General features: G+C 45.9%; 1 protein-coding gene across 12 annotated transcripts in view; it reads right to left on the bottom strand.

Moving 5' to 3' along the window:
- The window catches only part of MYT1L (myelin transcription factor 1 like), a 534,097-nt gene that overhangs the window by 91,843 nt on the left and 428,139 nt on the right, over window positions 1-14,115 (bottom strand). For 6 of the 12 annotated variants that reach the window (XM_033176677.1, XM_033176686.1, XM_033176679.1 and 3 more), the window contains 4 exons: window positions 11,148-11,416; window positions 8,365-8,601; window positions 6,573-6,694; window positions 5,623-5,691 (listed from right to left, as the gene is read on the bottom strand). In XM_033176677.1, coding sequence (XP_033032568.1) covers window positions 5,623-5,691; window positions 6,573-6,694; window positions 8,365-8,601; window positions 11,148-11,416 — 697 coding nt within the window. The remainder of the gene's footprint in view (window positions 1-5,622; window positions 5,692-6,572; window positions 6,695-8,364; window positions 8,602-11,147; window positions 11,417-14,115) is intronic. The other 6 variants (XM_033176681.1, XM_033176682.1, XM_033176688.1 and 3 more) reach the window with 1 other exon arrangement.

Below are 14,115 nucleotides of genomic sequence, written 5' to 3'. Positions count from 1 at the left end.
GGAGAACTTTAGGAATGTTTCATCAAGCCGTTTAAAAAGCTAAACACTAAAGATTCTCGACGTGGTTGTTGTTTTGTTTTTGGCTGGCCTGTGCGTCAGTATAGTTAAAATAAGTAAGATTCAGCCCAAACCCCAATGCCTGGGTCCCTCCCTTAATAATCCAGGTCTCAGGCTTACTGTGCGAGGAGGAGGAGGCAGGAAGAAAGATTTGCAGCAGGGACCCTCCCCACTTATAGCCCCTTCCACTGGGCCCAGGGAGGCTCCTGCTGCTGGGCTCGCCCTGACGGTGGACTTGAGAAATGGAAGGAAAAAGACCAAGGCACTTCTGGCTCATCCTCCCTCAACAAGAAACTCCGTGAACCAAGACCTGAGGGGTTTATTGTTGGTTTGCCGGTTCATTTGTGTGTGTGTGTGTGTGGTGTGTGTGTGTGTGCGCGCGCGCGCCTGGAGTCATTCTGAAACATTCTTGTTTTAGAAGTTTTACTTATTATGCTTAATTGTATTTCCTATATTTTAATTTCTCCTACTCATTATGATAAAATACAACTCCAATAGGCTGTATTTTGTAGGATATTTTCTGTAAATGCCATAGTGCAAACTTTATAAACCATTTACAGATGTGAAAATATACATGGTAGAACTGGGTCCCTGGAGGAGCAAGTTCAAAATGCATTTGGCTGATTGTGAGGAGTGGGCGTGTCAGCTTTCCACCAGGGATGCGGCACAGTGCCCGGGGTGGCCACCGCCGTGGGTCCCAGCTCAGCTCCCTGTGCGGGTCACAGGGAAACTGCATGAGGCCAAGTGTGGAAACAAAAATAAATTCTGTGTATGTGTGCACGTGGATGGCTGTGGTCATCACTAAATGTAAACTCTTAATTCTCAATCACAAAGCAGCACACTGAAGGTGGTGTTATTAATGACCCAGGAGCAGACATGAAGCGTGGGAAAGCTTCTGAGTCAGGCTCTGTCCTGATTGTGAGGAGCAAGCGTGAAGCGTGGGAAAGCTTCTGAGTCAGGCTTTGTCTTTGCAGTTGATAGTCTGTGCATCTCAACTGAGCAGTCCAACCACTCGCTCCTCAGTTCTCACATCCGTGAAATGGGTCAAAGCACCTCTTCCCCCTTTTCCTCACGAAGGCGACAGTCTGTGCAGAAGCCTTTTGTCCACTGTCGGGCACCCTACAAGCCTGCAGCATCTCAGCACAAGCAGGGGCCACCACAGATCTGGGGAAGGCTCTGGGGCAGGCACGCAATCCCCGTGGCCTGGGCGGCACTTGCTGGAGTCCCAGCGGACCCTGTGCGCCGGAGGGACCCGCACCTGAGAAACCCCAGTGGACCCTGTGCGCCGGAGGGACCTGCACCTGAGAACCCCAGGCCATCGCTTCTTCTCCCCGAGACATTCCCGCTCACGCACATCGCTGGTCACATGCACCCAGGTGCTCTCGGGTGAGCCACGTCAGCGGCTGAATGGTTCCATCTTTTCTAACAGGAAGAAGGGTGCTACAAGAGCAATCTTTGAAGTGGGAGATCACACAGCTCCCCTCCCAGTGTGGAGGCTGCAATCACACAACTTTCTGTCCTAAAAGAGCTGAATTTACACAGAGGTCAACTCATTCCCCTGAGAAGGAAATACGGCCTCCTGTTAAAGAAACTAGACCCCAGCCGAGGGCAGTTGTAATTCACAGAGTTCTGTGGATTGACTATTGTAAACTGTGAAAGCAAAAGATTACCGAAATGAGGATTATTCCTAAGAACTTGGTGAGCAGTCAAAGCCGACGACCCTCCTGCACCCTAACAACGGAAGCTGTGGGGTGAGCAAAGCTCACATCTCTCTCCAGGAGAGCCTGGCAAATAATCTCCCTGTGGCTGTGTTATGTTTACAGCAGAGAATCTAAGCCCCACGATGGGCTAGAAATAAGTAGCCTTAGCAAAAAGCAACATCTTGACCTACGTTCAAAATGTTAATTCTTTGACTTATGACGTATTTTAAAATGCATGTAACCAGGTTAAAAAGATGTGTTAGATGGTGTTAGATATGGCTACAATTCCTGCATGCTCAAGCTGAAAATGCCTAGGATACGAGCTTAGAGATTACAGAGCGTACGAGACCGTCGCGAAGGCCGAGGGACCAAAAGTACAACCTGCTCACTGCCGTGATGACTCAGGCCAAGCTCAGACTCCAGGAAAACCAACAAGTAGCCCAAGGTTCTTTTTCCTACAAGGAGTTACACTAATGTCGGGACTTGTGGTATTATAAGATAAAGGCAAGGATAGTAAGGAGGAATCTTCATTTGGCCAACCAAAGCATAAATGGAAGCTGATTTGTGGGCTCCTCTTAAGAGCCAATTCCCTGTGATCGAAATCAGTTTGTATCTGGCTTACTTTGGTTATACCTACACCATGCCCATGTCTACAATGGCACACACATCTGGAAGCAGAAAAAAATAATTCCTGGCTGGGAGAATATGGTTCCTTAAGACAATGAAAAAGAAAAAGAAAAGGCTGACCAGCTGCGATAGGTTTTGCAAGCTCTTTCCTGCTGTTTGTTTCAGGGAATCCTAGCAAATGAAACGTCACAAGAAGAAACTTTACAGGGAATCAGAGCTCATGGTGGGCAGAGTTCTCATCCTCCAAAAACTCTAATCTGCACAAATGTATTCTTTTCTGTTTTTTGGCCTGTGATCTCAGTGAATGTCACAGCCAGGCCGGGCTCACGGCGACCCTGGGAGGTCGGCTCCTAGAAAGGGCATACAAGGTGACGGTGAATTCCACCTTGAAACATCGATGCGCAAAAGTCTGCCAGGCACAGAGGCTTTTGGAACTGGGCGTCCCTCCTCTGTCTGCCTCCCCGAAGTGTCCCTTTTACCCTGGGCTTCCTTCCTGACTTCTGAGCCTCTGAACTATGTCTTCAACACCAGATGGGCTACAGAGCAAAGAAAGCAACAGTCCCAGAGTTGGAGTAAGATTCAGGTGCACATTAAATTTTAATCCAGTTTCAGTTTACACGTTACACATACTTTGACATGAGGTTATAGATTTTCTTTTCAAAACGTCCCACGTTTGCTGCTCTGGGTAAGAACCAGGCAAAGTGTTATCTCAGGAAGTTTAAGAGCTTAGAGGATCCAAGAGGGAGAGTTTATCTGGAAAATTTGTTTTGTCCATGATCAAGAATGTCCTGTTAGAGGCCAAATATCACAATTCAGCGTTGGAAGTGACAAGAAGAAAATTTCCAGAAAGTTCCATTTGTTAGCTGACACGTATTGTAGAGAAGAGTTTCGGAGGTAATTGGGGCCCACTTTCTACCATGTGTTTATGAATGATTAGAGGCTGTGGCAGGATACAGTGAATGGTTTAATGTCATGCTGTTAATCAGGGATGCTGCTGCTGCAGGACAAATTGACCAAACCCTTGAAAATATACACAAAGAATATTAAAAAGGACTCATGTGCGAATTATTCTAAAGAAAGTTGTTGCAAGTCATGAGGGGCTCAGTCCATGTTCCTGGGCTTGAGAAACCCACCCAACAGATCTTGCTGACCCAGATCCAACAGGTAACAGATAAAGGGTGTCACCAATTACAAGGTTAAAGAAAAGAAATTATAACCTATGGTTATACCATCAAGCAAAATTTGGTCATTGAAACATTAGTGTTTTTACAGAAGATGCTTGATTGAAATTCTTAGTTTTGAAGATCCATTCATAGAAAAGGACCATTTAAGAAAACCAGTCAGGTTCAGATTTCCCAGAAAGGCTCTATCAGAATAGGATTTACTTTTTGCAAAGATAAGTTTAGACACGAGTGTGGCTTTTTGAGCAACCACAATTAGGAAAAGGCCATCTACCTCCTGGAAGATACAGTCTCCCCTCCAAGACAAGGCAGGAAGGAGGGGCTGCCCATGCCCACCCTGCCCTGGAAGGCAGGAAGAGCTAACCGGCTCCCTTGGAAAATGCTAAAGGTGGGGACCATCACACCGTCTTGCAAGATGAAGTAAGAGAAGAAGAAAGTGCTGATGCTGGAGAAACAGCAAGCTGGCCCGGAATTTCAAATCAACATAAGCCGCCAAGCCCAACGTGAAGGGAGGCAAGTCAAAGAGAACGAATCCCTGCAGTCTCTGACCAGTTAGAGGCAACACTAGAAGCAACTTTTACAGAGGCTGTTTTCCTGTCTACAGCTGGCCTGTTGGAACTGGAGATGTGCCAATCTTTCGCAAAGTGTCCCTCATCAAGAAATTCAAAGGAATGTTGCCATGTTCTGATGTACTGGCCAAGTTCCCAGGGGAGTTAGTCATGTTTTGACCATGAGGGAAATGTGGTTTCGAGCCATACAAAAGATGCCTGAACCAAGTGGGTTGAATTGCTCTTGCTAATGCTGTCATTTTGAGGTCCTAAAGCTACTTTGTCCACGAGGAACTGTTCTGGATGAGGCTACAGACTTTACAGCCGTTAGGTAAGAGGAAGCCCTCCAGGCGTTTACATTCCATGAAGAAAGTTCCAAGGGTCTTGTGGCGAAAGAGCTAGTTCAGGAAGTCACTGAACATAAGCAGGTGATCTATGGCCCTAGGGCCTTGGACAGGGATCCTGTAAAAGATGACATGGGTGTGAAACAGAAGCCTACACTTTGCAATAGTCCTGGTCTATCGTCAGGGGTCTGGGAGGTGGGGAGGGATGATTGGGAAAGAGATCAAATGTGGGTTGAAAAGCAGCATTCTCTTTGCATGGATAACAATGCTTTTTCCAAACAAAAGGAAAACCAAGCAGTTTGACATAATGATATGGCATGTCCAATAATTTAAAGTGATTATCTGGGGACTCTTGGCTCTCATCGCACTGTGAGCATCTCCCAGGTCTCACCCTCTTTCCCTGTGTGCACCTGCACCTATGCTCTCCCTGGAGTGCAGAGGCTTTGAGACTCCCTCCGTGACTTCTACCCGCTTCTTCTGAACCTGTCTGGACCTGCATCTAGAGAAGTCTATGCAAAGGAGGGAAATCTCAGTGTGGCAGTATAAATGTAGGTGTTTCACCCTTTTGCCAGATTTATGTTTAAAAATAACAGGCATAGAGAAGAGGGAGGTAAAACTCTAGAATGATGTGTGTCTGGTTGAATTCCATGACTCTCCGGATCCCCGAACCGCGAGTTGACACTGTCCTAAAGAGTATTCATGACTAAGACCACAGTGTATTTAAGAACATAGCTATTATGATGCTAGATTTTGTCATGAGTGCTACTTAAGTATCCATATTGTAAATACTCCTATGAATTTATTTTAAAAATTAAAGTTTGATTATTTAGTCATTTTATAAAAATATGAGTAACTGTAAAATTTCCCTTCCATATGCATGCGTATCTGGAGAAAACACTCATGCTTTAGGAAATTCCAGATAGGAAGGATATGACATGAACAAGCTGGAGGTATGTCAGGGGAAAAGGCAGAATGGGTTGTGTGGAAAAGTGGCTGAAATTCCGAGGGCTCAATCACGTTTCTATATCAAGGCACTGGGGTTCACAGGCCATGTTTTTTAACAGACATTTTTCTTTGCAAATGACACATCATTTTTTTTTTTTTTTTTTTGTGAACTACTGAGTGCATGGATTTTTAAAAGAGAATTATTGTCATTAAATCTTACTTGAGTTCTTGGGAGCTGGTGGCCAGCATACTTCGAATGCTTTTGTCCGCCAGGGGGCAGCCAGATAGACTGTAAGACAGGCCGGGACAGGCAGGTCAGTCAACCGCGAAGCACATAACTCCCGAACAAACACAACATAAAAACCAAAATTAAAGAGTTTAATGCAGAAAAGCAATGGGCAAGTGCTGTATATTGAATTTTTTTTGCACAATTAATTCTGAATTGGTTCGAATATAAATTTAAGAAAATATTTCTGTTAATAAGAAATTGTTTAAAAAATAAGATAAAACATTTGTGCTCTTTGGCTTAAATGCTTAAGAAGAATTTTACAAATTTAGGTTGTTTATTTGAAGGTAAAAGACATTATACAACACATAAATTAGCATGCTTTTGAAGGTCAACATATAGCACTTAAAGGGTTGACACAGAATTCAACATTTTTACTTTGACAGCATTGTTGAGGTAAGCTGAAAACAATAAATTGAAAAGACAGAATCCACCATGAGAAAAATGAAGTCACACCTTCTGTGTGAGGCGTAATTACCAGTCACATGACCACTCCCATCACACCCTGGAGTTGGACATCTGCCACCAAACAAAAACAAAAACAGCCAAAATAGTAAGTATGTTTAAAAAAAAAAAAACTTTTAAAAAAGTTTCATTGTTTCCAGTTTAGCTGCAATGTCTGCAAGGGGATTTAAGCACCCTGAAGAAAAGCGGCAAAATGCACGGGTTAAATGAAAATGACACCCCCGTCCAACAGAGCATCATTGGGAACAGGCAAGTGCACGGTGAGCTGCTCACTCTACTGACCCGGCAATCGGAAACATTTATATGCTGCGAATGTCGCATGCTCAAACGGCAAGGCATATACAGATCCGGTTTTTAAAAATCAGCCAAAGAATGGGAAGATTAAGAAGATTCATAATTTCACCTCACAGCATGCTTACGTTATTAAATCCTTTTTGCTCTCCTTGCACTGAGGGTACTTGGGTTTGGGACTTGGGATGGTCACCTCCCCGGGATACCGTCTTTCTTCTAGAGCCTCCTGGAATGGGTCCAAGTCTTCTGGCTGTGGGCAAAACACAGCTTCAGAGCCACACGGATGATCACACGGCACACAGACTGAGGGAGGTGGTTCGTGGCTCTGGGGTGGCCTCTAATCTTACACCTCTTTCTGCTGTACCTTTAAGATCCTCTTTGTCCTGATAATGCCCCTTCTGAAAATGCATATTGAGCTTTTCTTCCACTGCTCTAAACTAAAATGATGGTCACCTGTCAGTGGTCAGGGCCCTTATTCAATATTCACCTGGCCATGCTCACCACATGGACACACACATGGTCCGGCAGCCAGAGACTACGTTTAACTTGGTCTTCCTCATTCAGCCTTCAGCACACACCTGTGAGTGGGCTGCTTTATCCAACACTTGCCTGCAAAGATTCAACACTGGAACTACAGTGTGTTAGGGCTAAGCTTTCCCCCACCATTGGTCAGGATTTTGCAAGCACTTGCTTTAAGATTGAGGGTTAGGGTTAGGGTTATTTAGAGGAATGTAACTAAATTTCCTTTTCAGTTGTGTGTTCACCTGCAGTAACGTGGATGCTTCTACAGATGGCGATGCTCAGCAGACATATTTCCTAAGTCTAGCTACATGGGAAGGTTTGTCTTCCATGACCATCCAGGATGAAAACGCTTCTGTCATTTTATGAGGGCTTACTTTTAACTAAAATAAATTTGGAGATTCAACCACCATGCCTTATTTGGTAGTAATGATTCAACACTGCAGGAGAAAAAAATACTTAGAAATTTAGCTTGCCACTCTGATTTGGTTCTTTTCCACAATGCCTGGATACTGAAATCAATTTGAAGAATTCAGATAACAGGCTTATAAGCAGGTGCCCTCTCTGCCAATTTCTACATGGGGCTAATGTTTCTTTCTTTCTTTCTTTTTTTTTTTTTTTTTCTATTTCCTTGTTTCTGTAAGACACTACTGCTTTGATGGTGGTCTCTCTATTGCACTAAAAATAAATTTCATTTTTCAGTGAATAAAGAGGATGTCATAGTTCTCAGAATCAAAGACTTTAAAGTCAGTACATAAAGAAAACATTTTTCTTTATTTCTTTTCAAAGCCTAAAGGGCATTATATCTATTTTAATAACCTGAATTTGAACACTGTAGCTACTTCAAAAATATGTTCTTGCCATAGATGTTTTAGTAATACAGTCATAAACAAAGATTTAGGTGATGGTACTAGAATAACTGATTCAAGGCTAGAGTAAACTCTTTTGAATACCTTCGGTTTCTTAGAGAAGGGACACTGTCCTTAGTTTCGAAGAGCTAGTTAATCAACAGCACACAGTTAACCATTTAAGTATCTAAGACTCCTATTAAAATTCTCTACCAGCAAGGAAAATCCTGTATTGTTTCAACAGGACACCCAGAAAAATGAAATCACATGCTATTTATATGTTTTTTTAAAGTAATCCTTTGTAACAAAACATATTTGTTAGAAAATAAACTTTATCATTTACAAGAGTCAATAGTTAGTTTCACTCTAATCAGCATTAGTCACAAATCTCTTCTGGGTCAACAAAAACTGTTTTCTAAGTCCTCCCCAGTTAAAGGTCATATTTAAAGAGAAAATGTATTTTCTCATAAGGTATGTGCAAATGGCACTTCTTTCAGCTGGGGCCCCATTTTAAAGTCTGGCAGTTAACACAGTCTCAGTGAAAAGGACATACAGTAATGTCTTTGGACTCGTCCTCGCCTATCCTCCGGGGTTTCATTTTGGTGTAGTCTACAGGCAAGTCCCAGCAGTCGCCCTCGCCCAGCTGGAAACACCGGTTGTTCATCACTGCCTGCTGCTGGGGGGACATGGGCTCCAGGGGGGTCAGGATGGGGCAGCAGCTGTCCCGTGGCCTCTGCTTGTTCATGCTGAGGTCCAGGGTCCCGTTCTCATCCACCTCCATGTCAGGGTTCTGTTGGCAGAAAGACATGGTGACTGTGCTTGGCCTGGCACCTTGTAACACCACCAGGGGTCCTTCCTCTCAGACTGCAGTCTTGCCATCAGCCAGGGGAGCGTTCAAACACAGAATTCCTCACTGCTGTTTCCTTGGCCTGAACTCCCAAGGTGAACAGTCCTGGTCTTTTGGTACATTCCTGCTATCCCATGCTTAGCTGCAAAATTGGTTGGAGAATCCAGGCATCCCTCCCACCCTCCCTCCCTCCCTCCCTCCATTTCCCTATTTATCTACTGTCTATCCTCTCTCTCTCCTTCCTTGTTGTCCTATTATATCTCTGATTTAGAGTTTGTTCAGAAGAAAATTACAAAGTATTTAATTTTATTACAGTTACAAATACCTGAGATAAAAATTTTGCGTGTATGCATGTGTGTATATACATGTATGTGCATGTATGTATGTGTGTGTATAAACACACACATATATATCAGCTTAAAAATTCTCTTTTAGTTTTACTGATGCTAATAGTTCAAGAATTAGGGAGGAGGACAACAAAAGAATTAGAAGGATGAAGGAAGGAAAGAGAATAAACTAAAATTTACCTTGTAATACAATTTTTTTTTTTTGAGGGACAGAGTCTTGCTCTGTTACCCAGGCTGGAGTGCAGTGGCACAACCTGGGCTCACTGCAACCTTCACCTCCCAGGTTCAAGCAATTCTCCTGTCTCAGTTTCCCAAGTAGCTGGGACTACAGGTTTGCGCCACCATGCCCAGCTAATTTTTGTATTTTTTAGTAGAGATGGGTTTCACTATATGTTGGCCAGGCTGGTCTCAAACTCCTGACCTCAAGTGATCCGGCCGCCTCAGCCTACCAAAGTGCTGGGATTACAGGTGTGAGCCACTGTGCCCAGCTGTAATAAGAACTTTTATAATGAAGATAATTTTCCATTTTAAGAAAGGAGATCTTCAGTTGCAGCTAAAAATACTTTTACTACAGTGATTACCATCTGATCTCCTCCAAATTTCAGCAAACCTGCAATTTAGTCTGCTGGCTTAAAAACAACAACAACAACAAAGAGGTACAGGGTGAGGCTTTTTATTTTTTTTAAAGGATGCTTTGAAATGCATCAAGAATTCTGCAGCACTTGCCTCTCAGGGAGAAAGTGAGAAGGGACATGTGGATAGAAAGTTTAAAAAAAAAAAAAAAACCAAAATACCCCTAACAATCCTGCATGTTTTTCCCCAAAGAGTGACACTCTTTTGAGCAAAATTTGATTTCAGAGCTGGTCTGAAAGCTGCTGCCTCCTCAAAGGTCTAGCAGCTTTCTCCTCTCAACGCAACAGTAGAAGGAAGATGCTTGGAATGAGACCACCATCCCTGAAGCTGTTACCTTGATAAATTATACAGTATCATTTTGCCTGAACTCTCTTTGTCAAAGTGCACTCTGATTTGAAGTTCTGATATTAATTTAAGCTTCATAATGTTGGATTTATTGTCTCAGTCTTAGTTTAATTTTAAGAAAGTGCTACAAAATTTGGAAAGGGTCTCTTTTTTTTTTTTTTTTTTGTGGTTGCCACAGAATCTCTTCCATGCTAACCTTGCATTTTTGCAACCTTGATCACCAGGAAAACTGCAGGCACCTGACGCTTCTCCAATATCTAGGACTAAATATACCGATAGAAGAAAAAACATTTGCAAAACGTAAGATTACTGACCTTTCTTCATTCATACCAACTACAAGTATTTACAAGAACCACTGTCAGTGTTGTGCACTCAGGTGCATGGCCAGGCAGCGCTCCACAGAGGAGAGCCCTTTGTTTTTCGGGAGAGGAGGTGAACAGGTCCGCTGCTCTGCGTCTCTGAGAACACAGTCAGACCGCTCCCTGCACCGCCTGGTTCTCCCCGGCCGCCTAGTGGCCTCGGCGAGGCAGCTCTCTCCCAGGTCTGCTGCATCTTAAAGGCTCTCTCCCCCGCCCAGCAGAAGCACTGGTTCAATCGATAAGAAAATTAAAAACAGACACTCTTCCTATGCCTTTCATAGCACTATAGCACCCAGGAAAATGTGGAACTAACGAGTGCTGGCTGTAAATACACGGCTGATCCCTTGGTGTGAAGCCTGATTTTTACTTCCTTTGTCTCCCTGCTACCCAGGAATCCATGGGCAGATGCCTGCACTTCACTTGGCAACGGTGCTAGCAGAGCTTCTTGTCAAAGTTCAAGGGAGGTCCACGCTTCGTTTTGCATCCTCTGTGTGGTCACTGGAGACCACAGGAGGACCACGTGGTGTTCATTGTTGACAGAAATGCTTCTGGATCCTGGAGAGAAGGATCCATGGATGCACACTAATTTACAAGATCTGACCCTTGCCTCTGATCGAGAAAATGGTGGCGCTTTGGACAATGGTGCTGTTCAGGCTGCTTTAAGGGACGCTGCACTAATTGTTCACAGCGGCAAGAATGGTTTAGGAGACCAGGGCGTTCGCACCATAAAGCTGCCCTGAAAGCGCCGCGTGTCTCGGCGGCTGGGTCCGTGGCCCGGCCTCCCCCACCCGCCAGGGGGCCCCACCTGCCCAGGCGCGTGTACCCGCGTGGCGCACAGGTCCTGCGGCTTGGTGCTCAGGTTCTGCGGCATCTCGCGGCAGCGCGTGGACAGGTTGAGGATGGCGGTGGCCGCCATGTGGGCCGCCTCCATGTCGTGCGTGTAGTCGAAGCTGCTCTTGCTGCAGGTGCTGCTGGCGCTGCTGCCCCCGCCGCAGCTCAGGTTGCTGCTGCTGCTGGGCGCGTAGCTGCTGGTGCTGCTGCTGCTGGGGCTGGGGTCCTTGCAGTACCGCTTCGCTGGGGAGACAGGGACAGGGATGACTCAGGCCCCGGCCGCAGGGCACACGGCAGACAGCACATGGCAGGGCCTGCCCGCCCCGGCCTTAGCCACACACAGCCGCTTGGGACGGCCCTCAGAGTGCCGGGGCTTTGGCATAAAGAAAACAAACAACAGGCAAACGAAAACAAAACAAAACCCTCTGGCACCTTTTCTTTTTTTCTACTTTTTTCCCTTTTTCTTATTTTTTTTTTTTGCCCTGGAGGAGAATTCATCACCTCGCACCCAGCACGGGCAGTTATCTGGTCCCTCCAAAGACAGACACAGGGCTGGCTAGCTTTCAGGAACGGCAGGTTGTAGGGAAGTGGCTGGGAATTCCAGCCCAGTCAAACCCCTGTGGAGGCCCTAAGAGTGAGTGGGGCTCCTCCCCAGCACATGAGGGCTCACGAGCACTTTTGGTGACCCGACCTGGATCCAGTGTCTCATCTGTCAAGAAGTAGGCTGTTCCTTTGAGCCAGAGGGGCTGTGGCAGCCTCCTGGGGCCCGGGTCCTCTGTGCAGGTGACCAGGATTCAAGGGGACCTCGGGGCCACCTGCTGGGCCTGTGGGGACCACGTGCTTTGGGAAGTGGATTTCTGGCTGGGCATGCAGACCAGACAGGGTGAGTCCAACATCCTTTTTTTCTAGAATTCTGATATCGGCCATGGGAGTGAAAGGGGGAAATGCACGTAGAGAATACGCTCAGGATAAATGTCGGAACACCTGAGTGGCCACTCAGTGGTGGGCAGACATGTGGGGCACGTGTGCAGCTGCCCCTTTCATAGCCACGGCCTCTCTGTGCCCTGCACTGACCCTCAATGACACGATTTCCACTGCCCAGTAATCCTTTCTGAGCCACCACACTCACTAACAGCCAAATCAGCACTGAGGGGTAAGGGTTATTTGTTAAGAGCTGTTAAAAATCTCCTTTAGTACATGAAACTGTTTCAGTCCAGGATTTATCTGATGGGTCCTTCTTTATTAATTGTTATCCCTGCCAGTTAATGTCATAGGACATCATTTGTGCATGGCCAGACATGTCACTTGGAATCCAGCAGAGTGAAGAGTTACTCAGAGGTGGACCTGGTCTCTCTCATGTCCTAAATCCCTCCGTCAGTGAGTCCCTCCCGTTAGGAAGCAACTTCTTCCCCAAGGGATCCCCGCCTGCTTCCCTGGGAGCAGCATGAGTGCAGCTGGGAGAACTTGGTGATAGGCTAGAGACATTCTAGCCCGGAGCAGCATGAGTGCAGCTGGGAGAACTTGGTGATAGGCTAGAGACATTCTAGCCCGGGTTCTCCTGGTGCTTAGGGCTGCCCTACTCCTAATCAGCAAAGCCCCAAGCTGCCTAATTCCAATGAAAACTATGGTTTTATTTGCTGCTACAAGGAAAGGGAGACCTCGCAGGCAGTCATGGCTTCCGCAGTGTCTTCCGTGCCATCAGCAGCAGCTCTGAACCTGGAACCAGGCTTCCCCAGGGACTCCTCCCCACAGAGGAAGAAGAGAACAAAGCTAAGTGAAGCAAAAAGCTTTCTCACATTGCTGATATGGTCATTATGAGCTAATGCTAAGAAATTGCCCTGGATTCGGATACAAAGGAAAAAAAGCAGCTTTCATCATTGATAAGGTTTGGTTTGGGACTGAAGGCTCTCAGGACATGGGGAAGAGGTGTGTTATTGGTGATTCTGTAACGCACAGGCCCCTGCAGAGGAAGCACTGAGGACAGTACCCAGGGTGGGAGCTGGCCACACTGTCTTCGTCTCAGCCTCTGCCAAAAGCTACAGAGAATTCCCCAAGTAAGTGACCGCTTTACACCCAGATTCCCGTGCATGAACCAGAGGCTCAAATCCACACCCACAAAACCCATGAAATATAATAGCAATCTGTTGATATTATGACTGTGTTTCGCTAATCTGAATGAGCAAAGCCACCCAGAGTGGTCCCATGGCTGGTGGGGCACAGCTGCCCCTGAGAAGCATGTCTGAGTGTCCATCAGTGTGCCCCTCCCTTCTCTCTCCTTTGGGAATGCCCCTCCTCTAGGGAGCCCAGCAGCACAGGGAGGGGTGGGTAGTGGCTGCTGGTCTGAGCAAGGCCCACACCAGGGCTTTTGGGGGAGACCACCATGGGGCTGCAAGGGAGTCAACCAGAGGCAGACAGCAGAGGCTGTGAGGACACCCCGCTGGCCCTGTGCAGTGAGCACCCTGAGCCACCCTGAGCAACCATCAGTTTGCAGTTTGTGATACTCTGGATATGAACTAAAGGTTGTGATTTTACATCATTTACAATTTTGTTAAGAAATAGTAGAACAATTGTAGGAGAAATGAAATAATAATATGGGGTTTCGTTTTTACTGGTGAGGGCTAGCCACTGGTTTAGGGAAAAAAAAAATCATTGCCCACATAAATTTAAAAAAAATAATAACACTTTTGTTTTGAAATGAGGGAATTTCAATTCCTAAAAAATTAAAGGAATAACACAAGTCAATGCAACAAACAACTGCAGCTGGCCTAGGTTGGCTGGCAACCTTGCACTCAGCTTTGGTGAGGGCGATGCTCAGGAGTGTGGGCGCAGAGGTGAGGCAGGAGCTCCCGTTCACGCCCAGACAGAGACTTCTCGTCACAAGCTCCTCTCACAGTGACTCTCGCTACACTGTGTTCACAGCATCCTCCAACAGAATTGCATAT

Source organism: Trachypithecus francoisi, unplaced genomic scaffold (assembly GCF_009764315.1).
Source record: "Trachypithecus francoisi isolate TF-2019V2 unplaced genomic scaffold, Tfra_2.0 Lachesis_group17, whole genome shotgun sequence".
Lineage (NCBI taxonomy): Eukaryota > Metazoa > Chordata > Mammalia > Primates > Cercopithecidae > Trachypithecus > Trachypithecus francoisi.
This window is presented reverse-complemented; position numbering and strand designations above follow the sequence as displayed.